General features: G+C 40.2%; 1 protein-coding gene across 2 annotated transcripts; it reads right to left on the bottom strand.

Annotated features, from left to right (window-relative positions):
* Nucleotides 1-934: 934 nt before the first annotated feature.
* On the bottom strand, nt 935-19882 carry Sgf29 (SAGA-associated factor 29). Of its 2 annotated transcripts, none has more exons than XM_076191820.1 (8): nt 19741-19882; nt 16037-16166; nt 15161-15339; nt 11401-11535; nt 11165-11287; nt 4256-4414; nt 2243-2471; nt 935-1592 (listed from the first exon to the last, which is right to left on the bottom strand). In XM_076191820.1, the coding sequence occupies exons 2-8, from the start codon at nt 16062-16064 to the stop codon at nt 1408-1410; spliced, it is 1038 nt and encodes a 345-aa protein (XP_076047935.1). In that variant the 5' UTR covers nt 16065-16166; nt 19741-19882; the 3' UTR covers nt 935-1407. The 2 variants fall into 2 exon arrangements, with proteins under 2 accessions (XP_076047935.1, XP_076047936.1); XM_076191821.1 differs by having other exon boundaries at nt 19737-19835.
* Nucleotides 19883-27515: the final 7633 nt, after the last annotated feature.

Genomic DNA, 27515 nt, shown 5'->3' on the forward strand with positions numbered 1-27515 from the left:
CATTTTCTTTACCATCTCCAATCCCTGACCCACTACCCTTGCATTTACCTCTCGCACTACCCCATCCATGTACAAGTTGAACAGCCAGGGCGACATAAAGCATCCTTGACGAAGTCCCACCTTTACCTCGAACCACTCATTCTCTCCATTTCTAATCCTGACACAAGCTCTACTACTCTCATAAAAACTCTTGACAGCTCCTAGAAGCTTTCCTCCTATCCCATATATCTGCATAACCTCCCACAGTGCCTTTCTGTCTACCCTATCGTAAGCCTTTTCCAGATCCATAAAAGCCCAAAAAACATCCTTCCCCTTTCCTATAGCTTTCTCACATATTTGTCTTACCACAAAGATCTGATCTACACAACCTCTACCCGTCCTAAATCCACACTGTTCCTCATCAATTACTCCCTCTGTTCCTATCCTTATTATCATTATTTGTGGGAGGGGAATAGGGGGTTAGGGAGCAGTTAGGTGTGAATGATATTTTGACACAACCCCAAGTGATTTCCCCCCATCTTCTCTCTTTCTGCACGAGGGGGGATCACTAATTAAATGAAGTGGCCTTGCTGTGGATATGCTGTGTCTTGCTGCACTGCTTTTGACCCAGGGCAATGGGCGAGATGCAGGGATGACCCATCATCCAGGAGGAGCCAAGAAAAGAGGGAGGGAGGGGTGGTGAATGGGAGTGGAGTGGGTGGGAGTGGATTTATGCCTTTTGACTTTGGCAACCTTCCTTGTAAGGGGGAAAAAGTCCTTGGTATATGTATGTATGTATTATCATTATTTAGTATTTTGTTTTATAAAGTATGAGTACATTTGTGTCAGTTGCCCTCTTGATATTTTCCAAATTTTGATTTGTGATCTGGGTGTAAATGTGTTTTTGTGTGGATGTTGTATGGTACAGATAAGGGTTATATTAAGGACCAATTCATTCTCATGTTACAAAACTTTTTTCTTTATTACCATAATTTCTCATATAAATACTGTACTTTAATAACTGTTCTGATACTGAATGCATCATTGGATTTATTTCTTAATACTAATGATATAAAGGTCTTTGGATTCACAGAATCAAATTAGTTATCAAACTTCACAGCTGACTTGAAATATGGAAATTATAACAAACAGTATTCAATATAGTCTATTCTGAATACCAGATCCTTTGGAGACAATTTTATATATCCTATTGAGAATGAGCAAGGGAGAAATATGAACTTTTGTCCCTGCCCCCTACATAAATGAGGTGTCTAGTAAAGAAAGGGAAAAATACTGGCTTCATTTGCAAGCCATTTTGCCTCTAAACATCAAATGCTCTAAGAACCATATTTCTGTACTGATGAACTGTGTTGTTTACCTGTTTCTGTTCTAGATGCCTCAAATGTAGGAAATATATGCTAAGAAAATTCATTTCTTTTTGTTAGTCTCCTTAATTTGAATAACATATCTCTGTGCAACCATGAGAGGTGGGGAATAGCCATCTGCATACGAAGGATCCTCAAACAAAACTTCATATTCTTCAGTTGCTAAGGTCGGAAGCCTGTTTATGATGGCTTTGTAGAAACAAGTTGTTTGAGGGTACAAGGCCATGACTGAAATAAAATGGAAACAAGACATTAACATACAACTGAGTGAATATTTTACATGAGAAATTTACTTGCTACAAAGCAAGGTGGCCATGGTTTGGGAGAAGAAAATCATCAACCTTTCTACTCCTATTGTACGAGTCCCTTTTACTTCCTCCTATGCAAAGACTGTATCTTACTTCTTTGCTTCTAAATGTATAAAATACTATACTCCATCTATTTTCCAAATTTATAATGGTGGGGGGCGAGGAGTGGTTGTGCTTCAATAATATTTTGTTGGATGACGAAGGGATTTCTCCCAGTCTTCTCTATTTTCCACATAAGAGGATGGAGAGGGGGAGTCACTGTGTAAGTGAAGCAACCTTGCTGTGGATGTGCTGTGTCTTGCTGCATTGCCTCTGATCCGAGCAGCAGGTAGGAGACAGGGAAATAAGGGTGGTGGATGGGAGTGGAAAGGGTGGGAGTGGGTACATGCCTTTGATTTGGCTACCTTTCTAATAAGGAGGAAGAAGCCTTTGGTATATAGATAATACATTCTTTACAGAACATGCACAAACACCTACACTCTCTCCAGTTACTTTACTTTTCCAAATTTATATGTTCTTTACAAAATGTGTATAAACACCTAAACTCTCTCTAAGAGCTACTTTACTTACCTACAGCTCCTTTGGGGTAAAGTGCTTCAGGGTTGGTTTCTGGATTTGCCCTCATAAGGGGCAGTGGGTAAACACGCCGACGGCTAATTGTGTGACGCTCCTTCTGCTCTTCATCAATATCATCCACTTCATATTTGTTGGTACTAGAATTGTAGCTCACTACCTCCGCTAGGATCCAGTTGTCCTCTCCTTCACTGCCTCGTACCAAACATGCGACCATATCCCCCACCTTGACACAAAAGAGAGGCATGTTGACAACTGTCCTTACCAAATGACAACCAGTATCTTACAGAATACAACCAAATGTTTGACAATAATGACAGCATATTAACCACTTCAGTACAAGTCAAATTCTTGCACACAGCATTGGCTGCCATATGTATGATTCATCACAATACTCGCATTATAAAATATAAAGTCACTGCTGTATAACTTGTTCTCTTTTACTCTGAATAATAATAAACACAGAATCTGGGGGTAACTTATGTACAACTACAAAATATATATATATATAATCAAGATGCCGACACTGGCAACCTCATGTAACCACTTGTACCTTATGAAGCCTACATAGGTGTCATTGTATTGAAGTGGTTAAATACATCAAGAGAGATCTTGGGCCCAGTCCAGAGACTGAGTGCCAGTGGTCCATTTTACAGGACCATCACATGCAGGTGGTTATGTTGCCTTGGCTGCTCAATTTATAGATGGATGGGTTGGTACAAAATGGAAATGCAAGGGTAATGGGTTGGAGATTGGAGATGGTTAAGGAAAATGGAGAAAAGTGGGACATAAGTCAGTTGTTGTTTACTGACAACACTGCGCTTGTGGCAGGATCAGAGGAGGGATTGAGGAAGTTAGTGACAGAGTTTGGGAAGGTATGTGAAAAAAGGAAGTTGAAGATAAATGTGGGTAAAAGTAAGGTGATGAGATGTACAAGGGGAGAAAGTGACAGCAAACTGGAAGTGAGTATTAAGGGAGAGAGACTTGAGGAAGTGAATAGTTGGGTGTGAATACTTGGGTGTGAATGTGGTGGGAATGGGAGGAGTGGAGATGGAGATAGAATGTAGATTGAGAGAAGCAAGTAATTGCCTTGGGGGATTAAAAAGTGTAATGAGAAATAGACATTTGGGAATGGATGCTAAGAGGAGATTGTATGAAGGAGTGATTGTGCCAACTTGGAACACAAGAAAGGAAGAGAGGAAGAGTTTGAATGTGTTTGAGATGAGGTGTCTGAGAAGTATGATAGGGGTTACTAGGCTGGATAGTGAGAAACAAGGAGGTGAGGAGGAGAACAGGAGTGGAAAGGGAGTTGAGAGATGGGTTGCTGACAGAGTATTGGGATGGTTTGGACACATGGAAAGAATGAGTGAAGAAAGATTAGTAAAAGAGGCGTGGAAGGCAAAGGTAAAAGGAGTGAACATGAGGGGGTGGCCAAGGATGAGATGGATGGATGGGGTGGAAGAGGCATTGGAAAAGAGGGGAATGTCTGTTGAGGAAGGATGGGAGAAGACAGAATATAGGGGTGAATGGAGAATGGTTGTGTATGGATGATGCTGTAATACATGTAAGGGAATGGGTGAGGTATGTGGGGGGGGGGGGTGAGGGAATATGTGTTAAAAATAATTTTACGCAACCTGAAGGGATTTCTCCATGTCATCTCTTTTTCTGCATGAGGGAGAAGGGGGGTTACCGATTAAATGAAGTGGCCTTCCTGTGAATGTTCTGTCTTGCAACACTGCTTCTGACCCAGGGCAGTGGGTGAGATGCAGGGATGACCTGTCATCCAGGAGGAGCCAAGAAGAGAGGGAGGGAGGGGGGTGAATGGGAATGAAGTATGTGGGGATGGAATGGGTGGGAGTGGATTTTATATCTTTGTTTTTTGGCTACTTCCCTTGTAAGGGGAAAAAGCCTTTGGTATATGTATGTACCACATGCAGGTACCCGTCATTGATCCCCTCACCTACAAATAATCAGCAAAGTGAAATATCACTGCAAGCTAAACAGCTTTACCTTTCCTACATAGTTGGGTTCAGGGGGCACTGCACCACAGAGCATAGGTGGCTTCTCTCCAGGGTTGCCAATCCAAAGTGGAAGAGTCTGAGCAGAGTTCAGCAGCATCTTCATGAGAGCACCTCTACGAATGGTCTCCTTGTTGCCTGAATTTTTTGCCTATTAAAATAAAAGTTTTGCAAATTCATCAGAGAGGAAAAGAAAAACTTTAGACAGCAACAAAACAGTATGTCCTTAGAGGCAGTTTGTTTTAAATTGACATTTCTTTTTTTCACAAATATAATTCTTATATAATATGGATAAGGTGAATTGGAGCTGAAAGATTAAATGAACTTGACAAAGACATAGGGAATAAATGTTCAGGGTTACTGTAAAACTATATCACACCTTTTCGTTTATTCAAGACATTTAGCATTACTTTCATTGACACTCTTGTGTCAGATCTATTATGTGAGCATGATTTAAGTGAAATGGGACTAATCTGCTATGAAAAACAACAATAATAATAAAAATTTGGTTTCACATGACCTAATTATACATTAACCATCCATAAACATATAAGAATGGGGGGATTGCAAGAGACCATAAGACCTACATTAGGCAACTCCACGTCCATTACAACCTATCATCCCTATCCATAAAGTTTTATCATATACTCTCTTAAAATTGTTTCAGTATGCACTACATGGTTACTAAGTTTGTTCCATTCGTTAATCACTCAAACCTTTGCCCATTTCCTTCTTAAACCTAAATTTGTCCAATTTAAATCCATTACTACAAGTCCTGATACTTTGATGTATGGAAGGGAGTGGGTGAGGGATGGGGGGGTCATTGGGAATGGTTATGTATGAATGATATTTTGGTACAGCCCAATGGGATTTCTTCCCATTTTCAATGTTACTGCATGAGGGGATGGAGAGAGGGGGTTGCAGATTAAATGAAGTAGCCTTGTGCTGTGTCTTGCTGCATTGCTTCTCACCAAGGACAATGGGCAAGATGCAGGGATGACCCATCATCCAGGAGGAGCCAAGATGAGGAAGGGAGGGGTGGTGAATGGGGGTAGAATGGGTAGAATTGGAATTATGCTTTTTGATTTTGGCTACTTTTCTTGTACATATATACATATACCAAGGGATTTTTTCCCCCTTACAAGTGAGGTAGCCAAAAAGAAAGGCATAAATCCATTCCCACCCATTTCATCCTCACATACTCTACTCCCATTCACCATCCCTCCCTTACTCTTTCTTACTTTCTCTGGGATGATGGGTCATCCTGCATCTCACCCACTGCCCTGGGTCCAAAGCAATGCAGTAAGACACAGCATATCCACAGCAAGGCCGCTTCATTTAATTGGCAACCCCCCTCTCCCTCTCTACATGCAGAAAAAGAGAGTATGGGGAGAAATTCATAAGGGCTACATCAAAATATCATTCACACATACTCCCCCCTATCCACCATCCACACTCTTCCATGCATCACAGCATCATTCATATACAACCATTCTCCACTTATCCCTACCTTCCTCAACAGACATTCTTCTCTTTCCCAATGCCCCTTTTACCCCATCCATCCGTCTCATCCTTGGTCGCCCCCTCATGTTCAATAATTCCACCTCTGCCTTCCATACCTCTTTTACTCACCTTTCTTCTCTCATTCTTTCCATGTGTCCAAACCAACCCAATACTATTTCATCAACCCTGTCTCCCAACTCCCTTTCCACCCCCACTCTCCTCCTCACCTTGTTTCTCATTCTATCCAGCCTAGTAACCACTACTATATTTCTCAGGCATTTCATCTCAAATACATTTAAACTCTTCTTCTCTTATGTTCCACGTTTCTGCCCAATACACTGTCAACACAATCACTCCTTCATACAATCTCCTCTTAGCATCCATTCCCAAACATCTATTTCTCATTACACTTTTTAATCCAAGGCATTTACTCGCTTCTCTCAATCTACATTCTACCTCCACCTCCACTCCTCCCTTTCCTGCCACATTCGTACCCAAGTATCTAAAACTATCCACTTCCTCCAGTCTCTCTCTAGTAAAACTCACTTCCAGTCTGCTACCACTTTTTCCCCTTGTACATCTCATTGCCTTACTTTTACCCATTTATCTTCAACCTCCTTATTTTGAACACCTTCCCAAACTCTGTCACTAACCTCCTCAATCCCTCCTCTGATCCTGCTACAAGTGCAGTGTTGTCAGCAAACAACAACTGGTTTATCTCCCAGTTTTCTCCATTTTCTTTAACCATCTCCAACCCATTACCCTTGCATTTACCTCTTGCACCACCCCATATATATATAAATTGAACAGCCAAGGCAACATAACACATCCCTGACAAAGTCCCACCTTTACCTCAAACCACTCACCTCTCCATTTCTGATTCTAACACCCCTGACTGCTCCTAACAGCTATATATCCTATATATCTGTAATACCTCCCACAGTGCCTTCCTGTCTACCCTGTCATAAGTCTTTTTCAAGTTCATATAGGCCCAAAAAACATCCTTACCTTTTCCTAAAGCTTTCTCACATATCTGTCTTACCACAAAAATCTGATCCACACAACCCCTTCCTGTACTAAACCCACACTGTTCCTCACCAATTACTCCCTCTGTTCCTCTCCTAATCTTCTCAATCAAGACCCTCCCATAAGTCTCCCAACTACACTTAACAAACTGATCTCTCCGAAACTACTACACTCACACTTGTTCCCTTGTAAAATAGAACTATACCGGCACTCCTCCAGTCTTCCAGAACTCTACCTTCTCTTAAACATTAAATAACCTCACCAGCCAGTCCACCATCACTGTACCTCCTTCATTCTGCATGACACCCATCCAATCCAGGTCCCTTACCTGCTCTCATCATCTTAACAACTGCCTTCACCTCATCTTTCCTTATTTCTCCTCCATTTTCCTCACTCATCACTGTTATTTTCTTAGCGCTTCCCACTGCAACTACCTTTCCCTATCTTCCTCCACATTTAGCAACTCCCTAAAATACTTTGCCCATCTTCCTCTTACTACTGTCTCTTCCATTATCATCTCTCCATCTGCACCTTTTACCTTTTCTTCTCTAATTGATTTGCCTCCTCTTCCTCTCCTAATTTCTTTACAATACATCTTTTTATTACTTTCAAATTTTTTTGTCATCCTCTTATCTCATTTCACATCTGCTCTCCTATTTACCTCCTTTATCTTATGTTTTACTTCTATTCTCATATGATTCTCTCATTCTATTTTGTAACCAATCTGTGAATACTTGCTTCTCTTCTACAACCTTCTTTGCTTCCTCATCCCACCACTCACTACCATTCCTTCTATTTCCACCTGTTCTCCTTGTTCCACACACCATCTTTGGTTTTTCTTGTACTCCTCTTTTTCTTTCTTATTTAAGCAGTGGTGGAGAAATGTGGAGTTTCAGGAAAGAATCGTAGTGGAGAGTTGATGGTGGAAATGTGTCTAGAAAGAGAGTTGATGATAGCAAATACAGTGTTTCAGAAGAAAGTCAAGCATAAGTACACATGGGAGAGGGTGGTGGATGGAAGGGTGGTAGATAGAGCGTTGATGGATTATGTAGTGGTAAATAGGATTAGGATAGGAAGAGTTAAGGATGTACATGTGCTAAGGGGAGAGGGTGGGGGAATATCAGATCATTTTTTGGTGGAAGGTAAGTTGAGAGTGGAGGATAGATGGAGAAAGAGGAAAGGGACAAAAGGTAGGGAGGTGCTTAGAGTGAACTCCTTAAATGAAAAGGAAAAGGAGAAGGAGTACAAGAAGAAGCTGAAGGAGGAGTGGGAGGGAGTGAAGGATAGAGTAGAGCTAGGTGTGGAGGAGGAATGGGGATGGTTCAAGGAGGGAGTCACAAAGTGTGCAAAGATGGTGTGTGGAACAAGAAGGACAGGAGGAAATAGAAGGAAGGGTAGTGAATGGTGGGATAAGGAAATAAAAAAGGTTGTAGAAGAGAAGAAGCAAGCTTTCACAGATTGGTTACAAAATAGGATGAGGGAGTCATATGAGAGGTACAAAGAAAAGAAAAGAGAAGTAAAGCAAAAGGTAAAGGAGGCAAAGAGGAGAGCAGATGTGAAGTGGGGTAAGAGTATGACAGAAAATTTTGAAACTAATAAAAAGATGTTTTGGAAAGAAATTAAGAGAGGAAGAGGAGGTGAGTCAAGTAGAGAAGAAAAGGTAAAAGGTGCAGATGGAGTGATGATAATGGAAGAGAAGGCAGTAAGGGGAAGATGGGCAGAATATTTCAGGGAGTTGCTAAATGTGAAGGAGGATAGGGAGGGAAAGATAGTTGCAGTGGGAAATGCTATGAAAATGACCGTGATGAGTGAGGAAAATGGAGGAGAAATAAGGAAGGATGAAGTGAAGGCAGTTGTTAAGATGATGAAAGCAGGGAAGGCACCTGGTCTGGATGGATGCCATGCAGAATGTCTAAAAAAAGGAGGTACAGTGATGGTGGACTGGCTGGTGAGGTTATTTAATGTTTGCTGGAGAGAGGGTAGAGTGCTGGAGGACTGGAGGAGTGCCTGTATAGTTCCACTTTACAAGGGAAAAGGGGACAAGTGTGAATGTAGTAGTTTCAGAGGGATTAGCTTGTTAAGTGTAGTTGGGAAGGCTTATGGGAGGATCTTGATTGAGAGGATTAGGAGAGGAACAGAGGGAGTAATTGGTGAGGAAGAGTGTGGATTTAGGACGGGTAGAGGTTGTGTTGATCAGATCTTTGTGGTAAGACAAATATGTGAGAAAGCTATAGGAAAGGGGAAGGATGTTTTTTGGGCTTTTATGGATCTGGAAAAGGCTTACAATAGGGTAGACAGAAAGGCACTGTGGGAGGTAATGCAGATATATGGGATAGGAGGAAAGCTTCTAGGAGCTGTCAAGAGTTTTTATGAGAGTAGTAGAGCTTGTGTCAGGATTGGAAATGGAGAGAGTGAGTGGTTCGAGGTAAAGGTGGGACTTCGTCAAGGATGCGTTATATCGCTCTGGCTGTTCAACTTGTACATGGATGGGGTGGTACGAGAGGTAAATGCAAGGGTAGTGGGTCAGGGATTGGAGATGGTTAAAGAAAATGGAGAAAAGTGGGAGGTGAGCCAGTTGTTGTTTGCTGACGACACTGTGCTTGTGGCAGGATCGGAGGAGGGATTAAGGAAGTTGGTGACAGAGTTTGGGAGAGTATGTGATAGAAGAAAGCTAAAGATAAATGTGGGTAAAAGTAAGGTGATGAGATGTACAAGGGGTGAAAGTGGTAGTAGACTGGAAGTGAGCATTAAGGGAGAGCGACTGGAGGAGGTGGATAGTTTTAGATACTTGGGTGCAAATGTGGCAGGAAAAGGTGGAGTGAAGGTGGAGGTAGAATGTAGATTGAGAGAAGCGAGTAAATGCCTTGGTGGATTGAAGAGTGTAATGAGGAATAGACATTTGGGAATGGATGCTAAGAGGAGACTGTATGAAGGAGTGATTGTGCCAACAGCACTGTATGGGGCAGAAACATGGAACATAAGAGAGGAAGAGAGAAGGAGTTTGAATGTGTTTGAGATGAGGTGTCTGAGAGGTATGATGGGGGTTACTAGGCTAGATAGAGTGAGAAATGAGGAGGTGAGGAGGAGAATGGGGGTGGAAAGGGAGTTGGGATTGATGAAAGAATATTAGGATGGTTTGGACACATGGAAAGAATGAGTGAAGACAGACTAGTAAAAGAGGTATGGAAGGCAGATGTGGAGGGAGTGAACATGAGGGGACGTCCTAGGATGAGGTGGATGGATGGGGTGAAGGGGGCTTTGGGGAAGAGGGGAATGTCTGTTGAGGAAGGACGGGAGAGGACAGAAGACAGGGTTGAATGGAGAATGGTTGTATATGGATGATGTTGTGATTGCATGAGGTGGAATGGGCAGGGGGGGATGGGGGGGTGAGGTAGTATGTGTGAGCAAAATTTGATGCAGCCCGAAGGGATTTCTCCCCATCTTCTTTTATGCATGGGGGGACGGAGAGGGGGGTCACCGATTTAATGAAGCGGCCTTGCTGTGGATGTGCTGTGTCTTGCGACACTGCTTCTGACCCAGGGCAGTGGACAAGGTGTAGGGATGACCCGTCATCCAGGAGGTGCTAAGATAATAGGGAGGGTGGAGGGGTGTGGAGTGTATTCAGGGATGGAATGGGTGGGAATGATTTTATGCCTTTTCCTTTTTGGCTACCTCCCTTGTAAGGGGGAAAAAGCCTTGGTATATGTATATATTTAAGCAATATACTCTAAGTACCTCCCCACCTTCTGTTGTTCCTTTCTCAATCTATCCACCACTCTCAACTTACTTTCCACCAAAAAAATGATCTGATATTCCCCAACTCTCTCCCCTAAAAACATGTGCATCCAAAACTCTTCCTACTTTTCTCCTAGTTACCACTATATAGTCCATTAAAATCCTATCTACCACCCTTCCATCCACAATCCTCTCCCATGTATTATACTTATGCTTGACTTTCTTCCTAAACATTGTGTCTGCTATCATCTACTCTCTAGACACACCTCCACCTCTTTTGTAAGGGGGGAAAAAAGCCCTTGGTATATGTATGTATATACTACTATTTCTGCCCTGCTGTCAATATGATGACCTTGCCTACATCATCCTTGTTATAGCTCTTGACCTATTTGAATACATTTATTACATCATCCTGCATTCTTCATCTTTACAAAAAGTGCAAGTTAAGGTGCTTAAACCTGTTTTTGTATTGTAAATTTCTAAGCCTTTGTACCATTTTGGTCATTCTCCTCTGATTCTAATGAATTAATACCCATTCTAAGGGACAGATTCATATTATTATTCATATCATATTCTATCTATATACTAAAGTAATCTTCCCCCTTATGAGGGAGGTAGCTATCATATTTTAAAGTACCTGAATTCTTAAGTCGTGGCGAATATTACGAATTTGGTAAACAGTGTTAAGGGCTTTCTTGACAATATCGATCTCCTTTTCAGCATCATGTATTCCTTTTTCATACAGAGATTTCAATTTAGCCTGCAAAATAGTTACAAATTAAGTGTTATAAAAAAGAAAATACTAATGCTTACAGTATCATTCAATCAAATGAGACAATAACAGCATTACAAACAAGTCAAAATTTTACTAACTCTGTTGGCAACAGTTAGCCTGTCATCAGCAATGATCTTCTCTGATAAAGCATTGATGGTGTTGATGTGTGGAAGGTTCTCATCCCGAGTCCTCTGGATCTCCTGTACCAACTCTGTAAGAACCTTCACCCTGTCCTGGCAGGGTGCGATTACCAGGTGAGTACTGGAGTCATGACAATATGCAAGTAGGTTTCAGAAACTGAAACACATCATAATGTGGTGGGGGAAAGAATACTGCCACTAAGTCTTCCCACTTGAATTGTAAGAGGCGAAAAAAATGGGACGGGGATCAGGACTTTGCGTCCTTCTCCCTGTAGTCCCAAAGGGGACATTCCTAAAAAAAGTAAAGGCATAAGAGGGTCTAGGAGTTTTCCAACCAGTACCCTAAGGTTTGGATCTTTTAATGTGTGTGGATGTGGTACAGATGAGAGTAAAAGTTAAGAGATAGGCTGTATGTTTGTGAGAAGAAAGATGGATGTGTTGGCTTTGAGTGAAATTAAGTTCAGAGGTAGGGCCAAGTGTGAGTTTGGGAGTGTAGTTGAGGGGTTCTCAGGAGTGAAGAGAGGGCGAGGGAGAGAAGGGGTGGCTATACTAGTAAGTGAAGAGATAGGTTAACATGTAGTGGAGTGGAAGGAGGTTTCTTTAAGGTTAATGTGGATGAAGGTGAAACTGGGAAAGGAGATGTGGGTTTTTGTAAGTGCATATAGGCCTGGTAGTGAGAAATGTGTAGAAGAAAGGGAGGCTTTTTGGATAGATTTAAATGAGTGCATAGAGGGATTAGGGAGAAACATCAATGTAGTAGTATTGGGAGACCTTAATGCTAGGGTAGGAAATGAACCAATAGACAAAGTGGTTGGGAAGTGTGGAGTTCCAGGAAAAAATTGTAGTGGAGAGTTGATGGTGGAGATGTGTCTAGAGAGTTGATGATAGCAAATAGTGTTTAGGAAGAAAGTCAAGCATAAGTACACATGGGAGAGGGTGGTGGATGGATGGGTGATAAATAGAGCATTAATGGACTATGTAGTGGTAAACAGTAGTATAATAGGAAGAGTCAAGGATGTATATGTTCTAAGGGGAGAGAGTGGGGGATATCAGATAATTTTCTGGTGCAAGGTAGGTTGAGAGTGGAGAACAGATGGAGAAAGGAAAATGACAAAAGGTAGGGAGGTGTTTAGAGTTAACTGCTTTAATGAGAAAGAAAAGGAGGAGTATAAGAAGGAGCTGAGAGAGGAGTGGGAGGGAGTGAAAGATAGAATAGAACTAGGAGTGGGGGAGGAATGGGGATGGTTCAAGGAGTCACAAGGTGTGTAAAGATGGTATGTGGAACAAGGAGGACAGGAGGAAATAGAATGAAGGGTAGTGAGTGGTGGGATGAGGAAGCAAAGAAGGTTGTAGAAGAGAAGCAAACTTTCACAGATTGGTTACAAAATAGGACGAGGGAATCATATGAAAGATACAAAGAAAAGAGAAGTAAAGCATAAGATAAAGGAGGCAAAGAGGAGAGCAGATGTGAAATGGGGTAAGAGTATGACAGAAAATTTTGAAAGAAAAAAAAATGTTTTGGAAAGAAATTAAGAGAAGAGAAGGCAAATCAAGTAGAGAAGAAAAGGTAAAAGGTGCAGATGGAGAGATGATATTGGAAGAGAAGGCAGTAAGAGGAAGATGGGCAGAGTATTTTAGGGAGTTGCTAAATGTGAAGGAGGATAGGGAGGGAAAGGTAGTTGCAGTGGGAAATGCTAAGAAAATGACCATGATGAGTGAGGAAAATGGAGGAGAAATAAGGAAGAATGAAGTGAAGGCAGTTAAGATGATGAGAGCAGGTAAGCCATCTGGTCTGGATTGATGTCATCCAGAATGTCTGATAAAAGGAGGTACAGTTATGGTGGACTGGCTGGTGAGGTTATTTAATATTTGTTTAAGAGAGGGCAGAGGAACTGGAGGAGTGCCTCTATAGTTCTACTTTACAAGGGAAAAGGGGACAAGTGCGAGTGTAGTAGTTTCAGAGGGATTAGGTTGTTGAGTGTAGTTGGGAAGGCTTATGGGAGGGTCTTGACTGAGAGGATTAGGAGAGGAACAGAGGGGGGTAATTGGTGAGGAACAGTGTGGGGTTAGGACAGATAGGGATTGCATAGATCATATTTTTGTGGTAAGACAAATGTGTGAGAAAACTATAGGAAATGGTAAGGATGTTTTTTGGGCTTTTATGGATTTGGAAAAGGTTTATGACACGGTAGACAGGAAGGCACTGTGGGAGGTATTGCAGATATATGGGATAGGAGGAAAGCTTTTAGGAGCTGTCAAGAGTTTTTAAGAGACTAGTAAAATGTGTGTCAGGATTAGAAATGGAGAGAGTGAGTGGTTTGAGGTAAAGGTGGGACTTCATCAGGGATGTGTTATGTCACCCTGGCTATTCAATTTATACATGGATGGGGTGGTGCGAGAGGTAAATGCAAGGGTGGGAGGTCAGGGATTGGAGATGGTTAAAGAAAATGGAGAAAAATGGGAGATAAACCAGCTGTTATTTGTGGATGACACTGCGCTTGTAGCAGGATCAGAGGAGGGATTGAGGAAGTTATTGACAGAGTTTAGTTAAGTGTGAGAAAGAAGGAAGTTGAAGATAAATGTGGGTAAAATTAAGGTGACGTGATGTACATGGGGAGAAAATGGTAGCAGACTGGAAGTGAGTAGAGAGACTGGAGGAAGTGGATATATTTAGATACTTGGGTGCAAATGTGCCAGGAAAGGGAGGAGTGGAGGTGGAGGTAGAATGTAGATTGAGAGAAGCAAGTAAATGCCTTGGGGGATTAAAAGTGTAATGAAAAATAGACATTTGGGAATGGATGCTAAGAGGAGATTGTATGAAGGAGTGATTGTGCCGATAGCACTGTACAGGGCAGAAACATGGAACATAAGAGAGGAAGAGAGGAGGAGTTTGAATGTGTTTGAGATAAGGTGTCTGAGAAGTATGATAGGGGTTACTAGGCTGGATAGAGTGAGAATTGAGGAGGAGAGGAGGAGAACGGGGGTGGAAAGGGAGTTGGGAGATAGGGTGGATGAAAGAGTAATGGGATGGTTTGGACACATGGGAAGAATGAGTGAAGAAAGACTAGTAAAAGAGGTGTGGAAGGCAGATGTGGAAGGAGTGAACATGAGGGGGTGACCTAGGATGAGATGGATGGATGGGGTAAAAGGGGCTTTGGGGAAGAGGGGAATGTCTATTGAGGAAGGACGGAAGAGGACAGAAGACGGGTGGAGAATGGTTTTATATGGATGATGTGGTGCATGAAGTGGAATGGGTGGGGGATGGGGGTGAGGTAGTATGTATGAGAAAAATTTGACACAGCCCGAAGGGATTTCCCCCCATATTCTCCTTTTCTGCATGAGGGGACAGAGAGGGGGGGTTGCCAATTTAATGAAGCAGCCTTGCTGTGGATGTACTGTGTCTTGTGACACTGCTACTGATCTAGGGCAGTGGACAAGATTCAGGGATGATCCATCATCCAGGAGATGCCAAGATAAGAGGGAGGAAAGAGGGTGGAGGGGAGTGGAGTGTGATAGGGATGGAATGGGTGGGAGTGGTTTTTTGCCTTTGTTTTTTGGCTACCTCCCCTATAAGGGGGTATATGTATGTAATTAGGAATAATTACTTTTGGTTCTGAAGTAAATGAAATAGTCCCTAGATATGTAAAAATTCATTAATCTGTTCCCTGCTTGATAATTTCTCAGCCCTGTAGGCTATTCATGAGAAAAACTAGCCTACCTGTAAGGCTTGAGCTTCTGAGCTCATGGCCATGGCCATTTCAGTAGATGTTGAAAGCGGATATGGAGTGACAGAGATGGGTGGTAGGGGGTCCACCCGACGCAACACATCTCGTCTAAAGACATCACTACCTCGTACTTTAGGAGACTTTGGACTGTCTACTCCCCTCTTGGGGCTCCCTAAAGTAAATAAGATATAGATAAGTAAAACAAAGTACAGAATTTCCCTGCCTGTAGTAATCAATTCCTCACCCATCCTTGACATGCATTCAAATACATCACAACTTCTAATGTGTCTGTATTATACATGAGAACAAAAACTTGTGTCACTTGAAGATCTGGGTGAGTGTCAGTCTAATCCAATGAATGAAAAATATTAACAACATATTATTAACAACATATTTCAACTGAAAGTTTGTTTTAAACACACTTATTTGAAAAATAAATAAATAAATACATGAAAACAATTGAATAAATCAACAATTTAGAAATATTATTGAAAAAAAATCTCTGCTATTAATAGAGAACACTGAAGACAAGTAAAATAAATTTAATCTTACAACAGGTATATCAAAATGTTTTAAGGTCTACAATTAATTGCAATGACAAAATACCCTCAATCAACAGCCTGTGCCTTTACTGAATATAATTGTCTAAAATCAACCAGACTGGAAATGTTGTTGGTGTATTGACATGTGTTGATTCAACATTATTCTACCATTTCACATCTTCATAAGCTGTTAAGTATTATATAATACCACCAAAAAGTCTGGCTTGGCTATAACCACTCTTTTTGGTTCTAATTAAGGAACCTTGTATTGTTAAAAAAAAACTGCTATAAATAAAAAGCATCCTAAAATGATGAATGTATACTTACCTAAACTCTTGTCCTTGCCCTTCCCCATGATGGATGTGGCTCACGCAGCCTCTTCCAAGTGTCTCTTTCCTATTTCAACACCAGCCAGAATTGTGTATGTCCAGGAGATAATTACAAGGCAAAGAAATATCTGAAAATAGAGAAAAATAATTATTTATTTTACATACATACATATACCAAGGCTTTTTCCCCCTTACAAGGGAGGTAGCCAAAAAGAAAAAGGCATAAAATCATTCCCACCCATTCTATCCCTAAATACACTCCACACCCCTCCACCCTCCCTCTTATCTTAGCACCTCCTGAATGACGGGTCATCCCTGCACCTTGTCCACTGTCCTGGGTCAGAAGCAGTGTCACAAGACACAGCACATCCACAGCAAGGCCACTTCATTAAACGGCGACCCCCCTCTCCGTCCCCCCATTGCATAAAAGGAGATGGGGAGAAATCCCTTTGGGCTGCATCAAATTTTGCTCACACATATTACCTCATGCATCACATCATCCATATACAACCATTCTCCATTCACCCGTCTTCTGTCCTTCCTCAACAGACATTCCCCTCTTCCCCAAAGCCCCCTTCACCCCATCCATCCACCTCATCCTAGGACGTCCCCTCAAGTTCACTCCCCCCACATCTGCCTTCCACACCTCTTTTACTAGTCTTTCTTCACTCATTCTTTCCATGTGTCCAAACCATCCTAATACTCTTTCATCAACCCTATCTCCCAACTCCCTTTCCACCCCCATTCTCCTCCTCACCTCATTTCTCACTCTATCTAGCCTAGTAACCCCCATCATACTTCTCAGACACCTCATCTCAAACACATTCAAACTCCTTCTCTCTTCCTCTCTTATGTTCCATGTTTCTGCCCCATACAGTGCTGTTGGCACAATCACTCCTTCATACAGTCTCCTCTTAGCATCCATTCCCAAATATCTATTCCTCATTACACTCTTTAATCCACCAAGGCATTTACTCAGCCAATGTATCAATCTGTTATCCCAGGTCTCTCTTGTAAGAAAACTGCAGCCCCCACGATTACCCGTGGCATTGTACATGGGTTAACCTGGTGGTTGCGGTCAATTTTCTAATTTCTATGGGCCAAAAGGATGGATGGATGGGTCCTCAGGATCTATGTCACAAAGGAGCCACACGTAATGCTGACCCTATGGAAGGCCCTAGTACAGCCCTTGCTGGACTACTGTAGCCAGTTGTGGTCACCTCATGAGAGGAGTGACATACAACTGCTAGAGGCTTTACAGAGGCCCTATATCAAACAAGTAGCAGAATTGAGGGACCTTTACAAATGAGACTGCTTGAACAAGCTGGGGCTATACTTACTGTAAAGGAGACAGGAAAGATACAGGGCCATCTATATATACCTGGAAGGTCCTGGAGCAAAAAGTGTTTAACCCTACAGCCCATAAAGAATTAGAGAACAGGACACAAGTGCAACAGGAGGAATATATCATCCAAAGCCCCAGCAAGAGCCAAGACCCTGCTGGTGTCCAATCTGGCACATGATGGGCTTCAAAATTTTAATGCACTGTCCAAAAATGTGTTGACTATGCCTAAGGGACGATTTAAAATATAGCCTAAACAAGTTCCTAAAATCTGTGCAAGACAAGCTTCCAGTATCAGGCTACATTAGCAGATGTAGGACCTCTAATACCATACTAGATCAAGTAGACATTCTGCACAGGAATACCAGATCTGACAGCAGCGGTGGGCCACCACAACTTAAGGAAGGGCATCAAAACTTCAACATGTAAACATGCAAATTATTTAATTGCTTATCTTTTTAGGATAACTACCCATGGTAAGATTGGGGTTGTAGTTGTTCTTGTTCCCTAGGCCTAGATAGGTAGGTCAAACACCACCAGAGGCGCCACCGTCGATGACGAGCACAATAGCGCGTCATTTTATGCGCACGCCATTCAAACGGCCAAATTTACATACCGCGGGAAATTAAATTAATAAAAATGTTGTGTGAGTGTATTTACTACGATCGTAGTAAATTTCAAACATTCACATCATCAGTTACATGTCGGTACATAAAAACATAAGATAAACATGGCGGCCTGCATTCAGCAGTAGATCGAAAATTGGTATATGTTTCAACGTAAAAAATGAGCTAACAAATTTATCGTGCGGGCAACTGACCATAATTAACCAAAACTACTAGTATCGCGGATTATTCTAATACCAAAATAAAGGCAGCGTGTTACGGTAGAGCTGAGAAATCAGTGGTTTTAATTAGTTTTTTTTCTATCGGGTCGGATTATCGGACAACAACATCAACATCCATCCCGCCATCTTATCTATCACTGGTGGTATGGACCAAACTTCACTCTATTAAGTTTCTTACTATTATGTTATTAGTGTAACAGACTTATAGTTGAATTATTTGAAATGTTTCCTTTAAAATGTGTGATTTTCATGTAATTTGATCAAAGAGAAGTTACGTTTTCATCCTCCGTAATATTACGGACCACAGCTACGATTCGTCCTGCCCGCTATCTATGATCACTGGTGGTATGGATCAAACTACACTATTAAGTTTGTTACTATTGGGTTATTAGCGTAATACCTTGCATATAATTGAATTATTCAAATTATTTTCTTTAAAATGTGTGATTTTCATGTAATTTTACGGTATTCGTAGCTGTGGTGGGTAATTTTGCAGAGGATAAAAACGTAATTATATGATCAAATTACATGGAAATCACACATCTTATAGAAAATAGGTCAAATAATGCAACCATATGCTAATTTTTTATATAAAATTGTGCCTGTCAGTAAAAACCGTCATTGTTTACGTTTGATCGGCGATCAGTCAGACCGCACGTTTCGGCCCGATTTCCTCGGACAAAATAGGCCCGATTTAATTCCATTCAAAATGCAATATCTCGAGAACTAGGACAGCTAGATGGATAAATCAAATTGCATTATACTCATAGCGACTTTTTCCATCCCATGAGAACTACTTCAGCTCAAATATCAGGAATTCCATTTTCATATTGACCTAGCTAGCCTAGACTGTCTAGCCAAGCAGTCCTGTCTCACTGAGAAATGCCAGGGCTAGAATGGTGTTTTTCCACAAATCCTTTATAGAGTGTATATTGCATTGTTGGTGTCCATGACTGTAGTATCTTCTGATAAATTTGATGGGCTGGATGGTAGCTGCACCACTGTCTGGCCCAGACCCAGTGGACCCACTCATTTAAGGGGAGAGAGGATTCAGAGGTTGGGGTTGTAAGGCAAGGTGGAAATAATTGAAAAATTAGGACAGTCAAAAAAATCACAAGCCCTTTCAGAGCAGGATAATTTATTCTTGTGGAAGAACAGAAAATGAATACCAAGATTAGTGACTTAACTCTTTGTACATTTGGATTTGGTCTTTGGACCAAGCTCAAACCAAAATTCGTTTAACATATTGGAGGGATGTGCATCAGGTTAGAGCATAAACTGTTAGTTAGGTACGCATAAGAAGCACCACGAACTCAATATAAATACTCTCGTTTACTGCACTTCTCTTTTTATGGGTAATTTCAAGTGCCTTCAGGTACAGGAACTTATGGAATCTTTAAGTTTAATGTAAAATGCATCTGATAACCTTACAGATGGATAGTCCAATTATAGTAACAATATTTGAAGTGGTAGAACACACATTAAAACTAATATCACGTTTCAACATACTTACAATGTTGAAAATAATGTCTGATGTCTTTGCTCCTAAAAATAAAAATTTCAAAGGCATCGGGAACGCTAGCCCAAATTGTTTGTTTACAAAGCGTTTCGGACTTCGAAAGTGGGGTTACCAGTTCGTGTTTTTTAATTGCTGAAAGTATTTTACATTTAATCATATAAAAATATGAGCAATCTTACTATGATAATACAATTTTCACGTGAGCAAATAATAAGGGGAAGGTCAAGGAGGAAATTTAATTTTCATAGTTTTTGTTGCTAGACCACCTATCAACATATTTGCTGCAACCTGTCCGCACGGCTAAATTGTTTGCAGTACAAGTTTGCATATTCTTAGTTCATTGCTGTTCAAATTGAAGTGGTAAAATATTAATTTATAGATAATAATCTAATATTAATTTTCACCTAAGATACATTTCAAAATCATCAAAATAATCACCGAAAGGACTTTGACCAAAGGAGTCCACTAGAAGTAATTTGGCAGCCATAGTAGCATCAGCGCTATTCAAATCACAGTACATTATTCCGACCTTGTGAGAACGGCTAAAAGTAAAAGTATAAAACAACGGATGCCAGTGCCACCTAGAAAGCAAACCGATGTACACATTGAGAATATATTAATTTGTTTGGGTACAACAAACAATTCATTTATTTATTTATCATTATTACTATTTTTTCAAATAACACAGGGGAGGACATAACCAAAGATGATAAAGTTTAGACATGTCAGTTTACCAAACTAACACACGATAGAATATATTGATGCGACATGGGATATTTGATATCATTGTAGTCTGTATTGAAAAATAATAGTAAATACACACACACACACACTCCACCACACACACACACACACTCCAACACACACACACACACACACACACTCCCTCTCTCTCTCTCTCGGTGGCACTGTTGGTAGAGCGCTGAACTGGGAAGTAGAAGTGCTCCCAGTACCCAGCTCGAATCCTGCCCAGGGCCGAAATTATTTCGGTATCGCTGTGCCTCGGGTCGTTACTCTGACTCTCGTGGGCGGGGAGTTGGGTGTGTGTGTGTGCAAGGTCATAGCATTACTCATAGATCGGACCTACGAGCTCTGAGCTCTCTTCCAGGAGGGAAATAGCTGTCGATCACGAGTCCAACACGTGATCCAAAGACCAAGTGAATACACACACACACACACACACTCACTCACTTGTGGTTACTTGTTGATTGAGTTCTAGGGGCACTCCGTTACAATGTAACGCTCCATGCCCCGAACGATAACTTCCTCAGCACTTGTAGTTGTCTCTAATCACCTTGTGAGCCAGATCATAGGACTCCGCAAAAAGATAGGTTTTCAATTTCTTAAAATCGGAAATCGTTTCAGATGATTTGACGTTCGCTGGGAGTCTATTGTATAGTCTAGGTGCACTTCTCTCGAAGGCTCTTCGTCCCACTTCTGTACGGTACTGTAAGAGGCCGGTAGTGTACGAATGGAAATGAGCTAGGGCAGTAGAATAATTCAGACTCGACGCCTGCTCGAGGGCAATGTTATGTCTAGGTGAGGGCGACGTTTTGTCTATGTAAACACACCGACGGTGGTGACTGTTTTTATAATCGCTTATGTAATCACAACATTGTAAGCGCAGGTTACCTTCGTTTGACTAATGCTGAGATAAACAATATCGCTAGTGGCATTGTGATAGCTTTCCGGATTGGTGCAAGGTGGAGAAGGAGGAAAAAACTATTGGTGCATGAATTCAAAGTCACGCCCATAAGGAGTGACATTTACTTGAGAAGTCACCGGGGATTGGTTTAGAAAAATTAGTGACGTCAGACGAAGGTAGCTCAGCGTAAGATACGGGATCTCGGGGGAGAAGAGATAGAGAAGATATAGGGAGAAGATATAGAGAGGGTGTGGAGAGAGGATCAGGAGACGATGTAGAGACGAGAGAAAAGAGATCCCGAGTGTATTCAAAAGGTGAAATTACAGTGAAAGAAGAAAGAAAATTCACCACCCTTTTATTAACCCAAAAGGACGAGAGGAATAGGCATGGGGCCTAGAAAATAGTGAGACTACAAGAAAAAGAAGGCATTGGGCCTACTACTTAAGAGGAACTTGAATATTAGTGAAACTCACGTAACGAGAGGCAAGGGGCCTCGAGACGAGTGATATTACAAGTCAAAATTAAGTAACAGTGGTGACTAGGGGTGGTGAAAGTGGTGGCAGCGGTGGGATGAACTGGGTGTTAAACACCTCCGAAGAGAAGTGGCGCCTGAAGTCTACGGGAACAAGACAACCAAAATCAAGAGTGTATTACGACTACGAGAGAAATCTACAACTTCAAGTAACTGCTACGTTGGGAACAAGCATTCTTCAAGATTCTTCAAGGTGATCATCATCTACAAGGCGGTCTTCAAGGCAGAGTGTGTGATGGAGGAGGAACAACGTCGTTGAGGAATGACAAGACCGTAGAAGGACGTCAAACCAGACATTGACATCACGAAGCGACATCGCAAGCAGCCAGGCTAAAGCAAGGTATTAATAATAAGTATGAGTACCCCTCAGAATTCTAACGTGTTGAGACACGAAATTCACACATCAAATACAAATATTCCAAAATTCACAGGAGAGTCTAACACATATGGTGTAAACAAGTTCTTAAACCTCATTGACACTCTTATAGTTAGTAAAAACATAACAAATGAGAATCGTAAGATTGAGATTCTCAAGGAGAATATAGATCCAGAGCATGGAAGGGCGAGGTTTGTCATTAACTTCCAGCAAATGGAATCAATTAATCAATATGATGATTATAAGAAAGCATTTCTCAAGCATTTCATGTCCAAATGTGATCAGGATCCTATTAGATCATTGGTAAAAATGATTAAGGAAGTTAGGACAAGTGAAACTGACACAGAGTACTTAGCTAGATTAGATAGATGGTCAAAAGACATGAATTCTATCTTGAAAGATTCAGACTGGATAGAAAGATCTAGTGAGAAGATGAAAATCTCACAGGTAATCAAATTGATTACATTTAGCTTATTGGCAAAGAATTCTGATGACTTAACAGCAGAAAGGCTGTACAAAGATTTAAAATCAAATATCTGTTTAGGAGAAGTAGATTATCTTCTTCAAGGATACAGTGAGACCAGAACAATAAACCCATATGTAATGCCTATAAATCAACAAAGCCAATATAGGAACTCTAGAGAGTTTAAGAAAACAGAAGTAGGACATAGGCGGCATGCTAGAAGTCCATCTAGGGATAGGGATACCAGAATCCTTTGTTTTAATTGTAATGCATGGGGACACAAGGCACAAGAATGTTTTTATAGGATTATTTGCAGAAATTGCAAATACGAAGGTCACAATGAGTATCAATGTAGGAACCCTCCATTCTGTATTTACCATAATAAAATCGGACACAGAACTCATGAGTGCCGAAATTTTCGGGTACCCCCAGGGCTAAGAGGAAAACCCCCAGACACAGAATAAACCATTTCAGACCTCCCCATATATATACCGATAGGCGGTATTGTGTTAAATATGGGAATGCAAGGGAGATGAAAGAAACTGACAAACTGATAATAACTGTTGGTAAAACTTCTGTAGGACCTCTCATTGCGGGTAAAGTGTTCAATAAGCCTATTCAAATTTTTATTGATACAGGGTCTGTAGTTAATGTAATTACTAGTAAAGTTTTAAACCAGTTGAACCCAGGAGTGAAAATGTTGGAACCAATCCGTTACACATTGCAAGGTGTAACTGGAAATCAGTTAAAAACATTAGGCAAGATTGAGCTAGAAGTTGCCTTGTATACAAATGAACAATTGTACATCCCAGTGATAGTGGTAGAAGAGTCTGTTTTTCCAGGAGATTTATTGATAGGATTTGCAACTATGAGAAAAGAAAACATGGTAATTTGTCCTGCTGACTTAGGAATTTTAGTGAAGTCACAGTTAATCCCATTCTTAAATCAACCAGACTTAAGACCAGTGACAGGAATCAATTAATAATTAGATAAAATTTCTATCCTAGATAGCGAGGCCGAGCGGTCCAACCCTACAGAAAATCAAACAATTTGTGAACCCAACTCAGAAGTTCAGGAAATCCCAAAGATTACTAAATCATCAACCACAGATGCCTTGAGAATTGCAGATTGCGGATTAACAAGGTCGACATTGTTACATCCCATGTCAATTAATAAGGTTGAAGTGTGTTTGAAAGGAATCAATGTAGACTCTGAAGTAATTACAGTTCCAGAATCAGTTAAAATTAAAGGATTGAAGTGGGACTCAGGGATTTATAAGACAAATAAGAACAGAGTAGAAGTATTAGTAATTAATACTATGAATAAAGAGATAGTTTTAAAGAAAGGTACACAAATAGGATGTATTCAGGTGTGTACTAAACCTATTAAGATTTTAAATGAGAATAGTGAGGAGATAGAATTACCAACTTCATCAATTTGCTCAGTACAAGAAGGCATAGACTTAAGAAATAGGTATAAAGAATTATTACAATCAACTAATTGCCCTGAGTTGGATGAAGCTTTATTTGCTTTGCTTATGAAACATAAAAAAGCAATTGCTTTGCCGGGGGACGCCTTAGGCAAAACAACTGTTTTAAAACATCACATTAAGTTAAAACCAGGAACACAACCTATCTACATACCAGCCTACAGAGTTCCTCACTCTAAATTAGCTGTAGTAGATAAACTCATCACTGAAATGTTATCACAGGATATTATTGAACATAGTAAAAGTGAGTGGAATTTTCCGTTGATCCTAGTACCAAAGTCTGATGGGACTATGCGACCAGTTATTGATTACAGGGAACTGAATAAGCACACCATTCGTGACAGGTTACCATTACCCATTATCGGTGACATTTTGAGAAGTTTGGGAACTGAGAATAGATATTTTAGTACTATAGATATCAAATCAGCTTTTTGGCAAATAGAATTGCATGAAGATTCAAGAGAGTTCACAGCATTTTCTACTACAACAGGACATTATGAGTTCAAGAGAATGCCATTTGGGTTATGTAATAGTCCATTAACTTACATGAGATTAATGAATACTATTCTAGATGGATTGTTAGGAAACACTGCCAGTGTATTTCTAGATGACATTTTAATAGTTTCTCAGACTGCAGTGGAGCACTTTAAGAAATTAGATTTGATATTCTCAAGACTAGGAGAAGCTGGGTTAAAAGTAAAACTTGAAAAATGTAAGTTCTTGCAAGACAGTGTCATTTACTTAGGACATAAGATAGACAGACACGGACTGAGTACAGTAAATTCAAAGGTGGACGCTGTCAAGAATTTTCCAGTTCCGACCAATGTAGACAAGGTTAGGAGCTTTTTGGGATTAACAGGATATTATAGAAAATTCATTCAAAGTTATGCTGACATTGCTAATCCACTAAGTTCTTTGTTGAGAAAGGACTCAAAGTTCATATGGGGACCTGCGCAACAGCAAGCTTTTGACAAGTTGAAAGATAAACTCACAAGTTCACCTATTTTAATTTTTCCCGACTATGAAAAAGAATTTATTCTTTGTACTGATGCGTCTGACATAGGGTTAGGAGGCATACTAATGCAAGAGAGAAATGGAACTTTAAAACCCATAGCTTACACATCCAGACTTTGTAATAGTGCGGAGAGGAACTATTCTATAACTGAAAGAGAAACTTTAGCAGTAATTTATTCTTTAGAAAGTTTTAGGGATATGATACTAGGGTATCCCATCAGAGTTTGGACTGATCACACAGCTATTCAGAACTTATTTAAGCATAAGAATCTTAGAGGCAGACTTGCTAGATGGTTTGCGATACTTCAGTGCTATGATGTTCAATTTAATTATATTCCGGGTAGAAGGAATGTAGCAGATCCACTTTCTAGAAACATTAGTCAACCAATGACTGGGACTGGGTTGATTAATTTTGTTTGTAGTATAGAAGAGTTAGTAACTTTAGATGAAGAAACGCTAATAAGAGAACAGGGAGATGATGAGACATGTGATTCAATAATCAAGCATTTGATGAACCCAAGAGGAGATCCTCCAAAGCTACCAAAGGGGTATAAGATAGAGGAATTTCATTTGATTAATGGAATTTTGTATAGGAAAACATTTGTAAATGGGAAAGATATTTCTAGAGGTCAAGTAAATCAGTTGGTTATACCACAAACTCTGGTAAATGAGATATTGAAGTTACTTCATGATAGTGATTGTAGTTCACATCCTGGAAAGGATAAAACTTATAGACAGGCACAACTTAAGTACTTTTGGTTAGGTATGAAGAAAACTATATATGATTATATAGAAAAATGTGTAAAATGTGTAAAGGTGAAGGGAAATACACCAAAACCTGCTCCTATACTCACCTATCCCATTCCACAGAAACCTTGGGAAAGAGTTCACATGGATACTTTGGAATTACCACTAACCGAGAACGGCTTTAAATACCTATTTGTTGCTATTGATTATTTTTCAAGATTTTGTATATTACAACCCATAATCAATAAGAAAGCTGAAACTATTGCTTCCGTAATCTATGATCAGATAATCTGTAATTTTACTACACCTAACATCCTAGTTTCAGATAATGGGACTGAATTTAATAACAAAATCTTGGAAAATCTATGTAATGTGTTCCACATCAAGAAGGTCAATATACTTGTTAACCATCCCCAAAGTAATGGAGTAGTAGAAAGGTTAAACAAAAAGATAATTATATGTCTTAGAACCCTAATAAGTCCTCATAGTGTAACTTGGGATACTTGGATTCCTTGTGTTAAGTGTACCCTGAACAATCAAATTAATGTAGCAACTGGGGATACACCTCATTTTATAATTTTTGGGGAGGACAAAACTCTGCCATATGAAATGTTGACTGCAGAGCAAAAACCCATATATAATATGGATGATTATATATCCAATAGGATAAGTACTCTTCAAAGTATTCACCAAAGAGTTAGGAAACATATGCAGGTGTATTCACAAGAGATGAGGGAACAACAACACAAAATAGCTCATAAACTAGAATTGAAAATTGGGGAATTAGTAATGGTCAAAGCAACCTCACCCAATAATAAACTTTCACTAAGGTACACTGGTCCATATAGGGTAATTGATTCTGCAGGTGGAAACAAGTTTAAACTTAAACATTTAGAATCAAGAGAAGAATTGGTAGGACATTTAGATGACATAAGGAAAATTAGCTTGCAGATCTATGAAGATGATTATAGTAATACTTTGTGCATAAATATTGATAACCCTGGAGAATATGGAGAATATTATAATGATATTTTTCAAGAGTTGAACATTAATCTTGATGTATTTTACAGATAGTATTGACCATTTGTATTGTATTTGGGATGGGAGACCTAAACAACTGGAACTTGGTGTCAAGCAGATACATGGAAACCTAAAACCTAGGATCTGCTGTGGTCAGACTTGGAACCTTAAGGACTTAAGGACCTCTCATCTGAGTACACACATGAGTATTGTGACCATTTTAAAGTAATAAGACTGTCTTTGAAAATGAAATGTGTTGAAAAATAATATATGAAAATATGAATATTGAACAAGAAGAGACACTCAAACTCTAGAATAGTGTGTTTGGTAAATTAATTGCTATTATCTTTGAAAAGATGATAAACCATTCAAATTCTAAAGTTAATGCCCATAGTGAATTTTATAATCAATTACATCCTTTCTGTAGACAATCTAAGAGAAAGCATGATCTCTTTTGTGTTCCGAGAGGCTTCACATGAACTC

The sequence above is a fragment of the Oratosquilla oratoria genome, chromosome 10 (genome assembly GCF_046742065.1).
Source record: "Oratosquilla oratoria isolate Oo_2021 chromosome 10, ASM4674206v1, whole genome shotgun sequence".
Lineage (NCBI taxonomy): Eukaryota > Metazoa > Arthropoda > Malacostraca > Stomatopoda > Squillidae > Oratosquilla > Oratosquilla oratoria.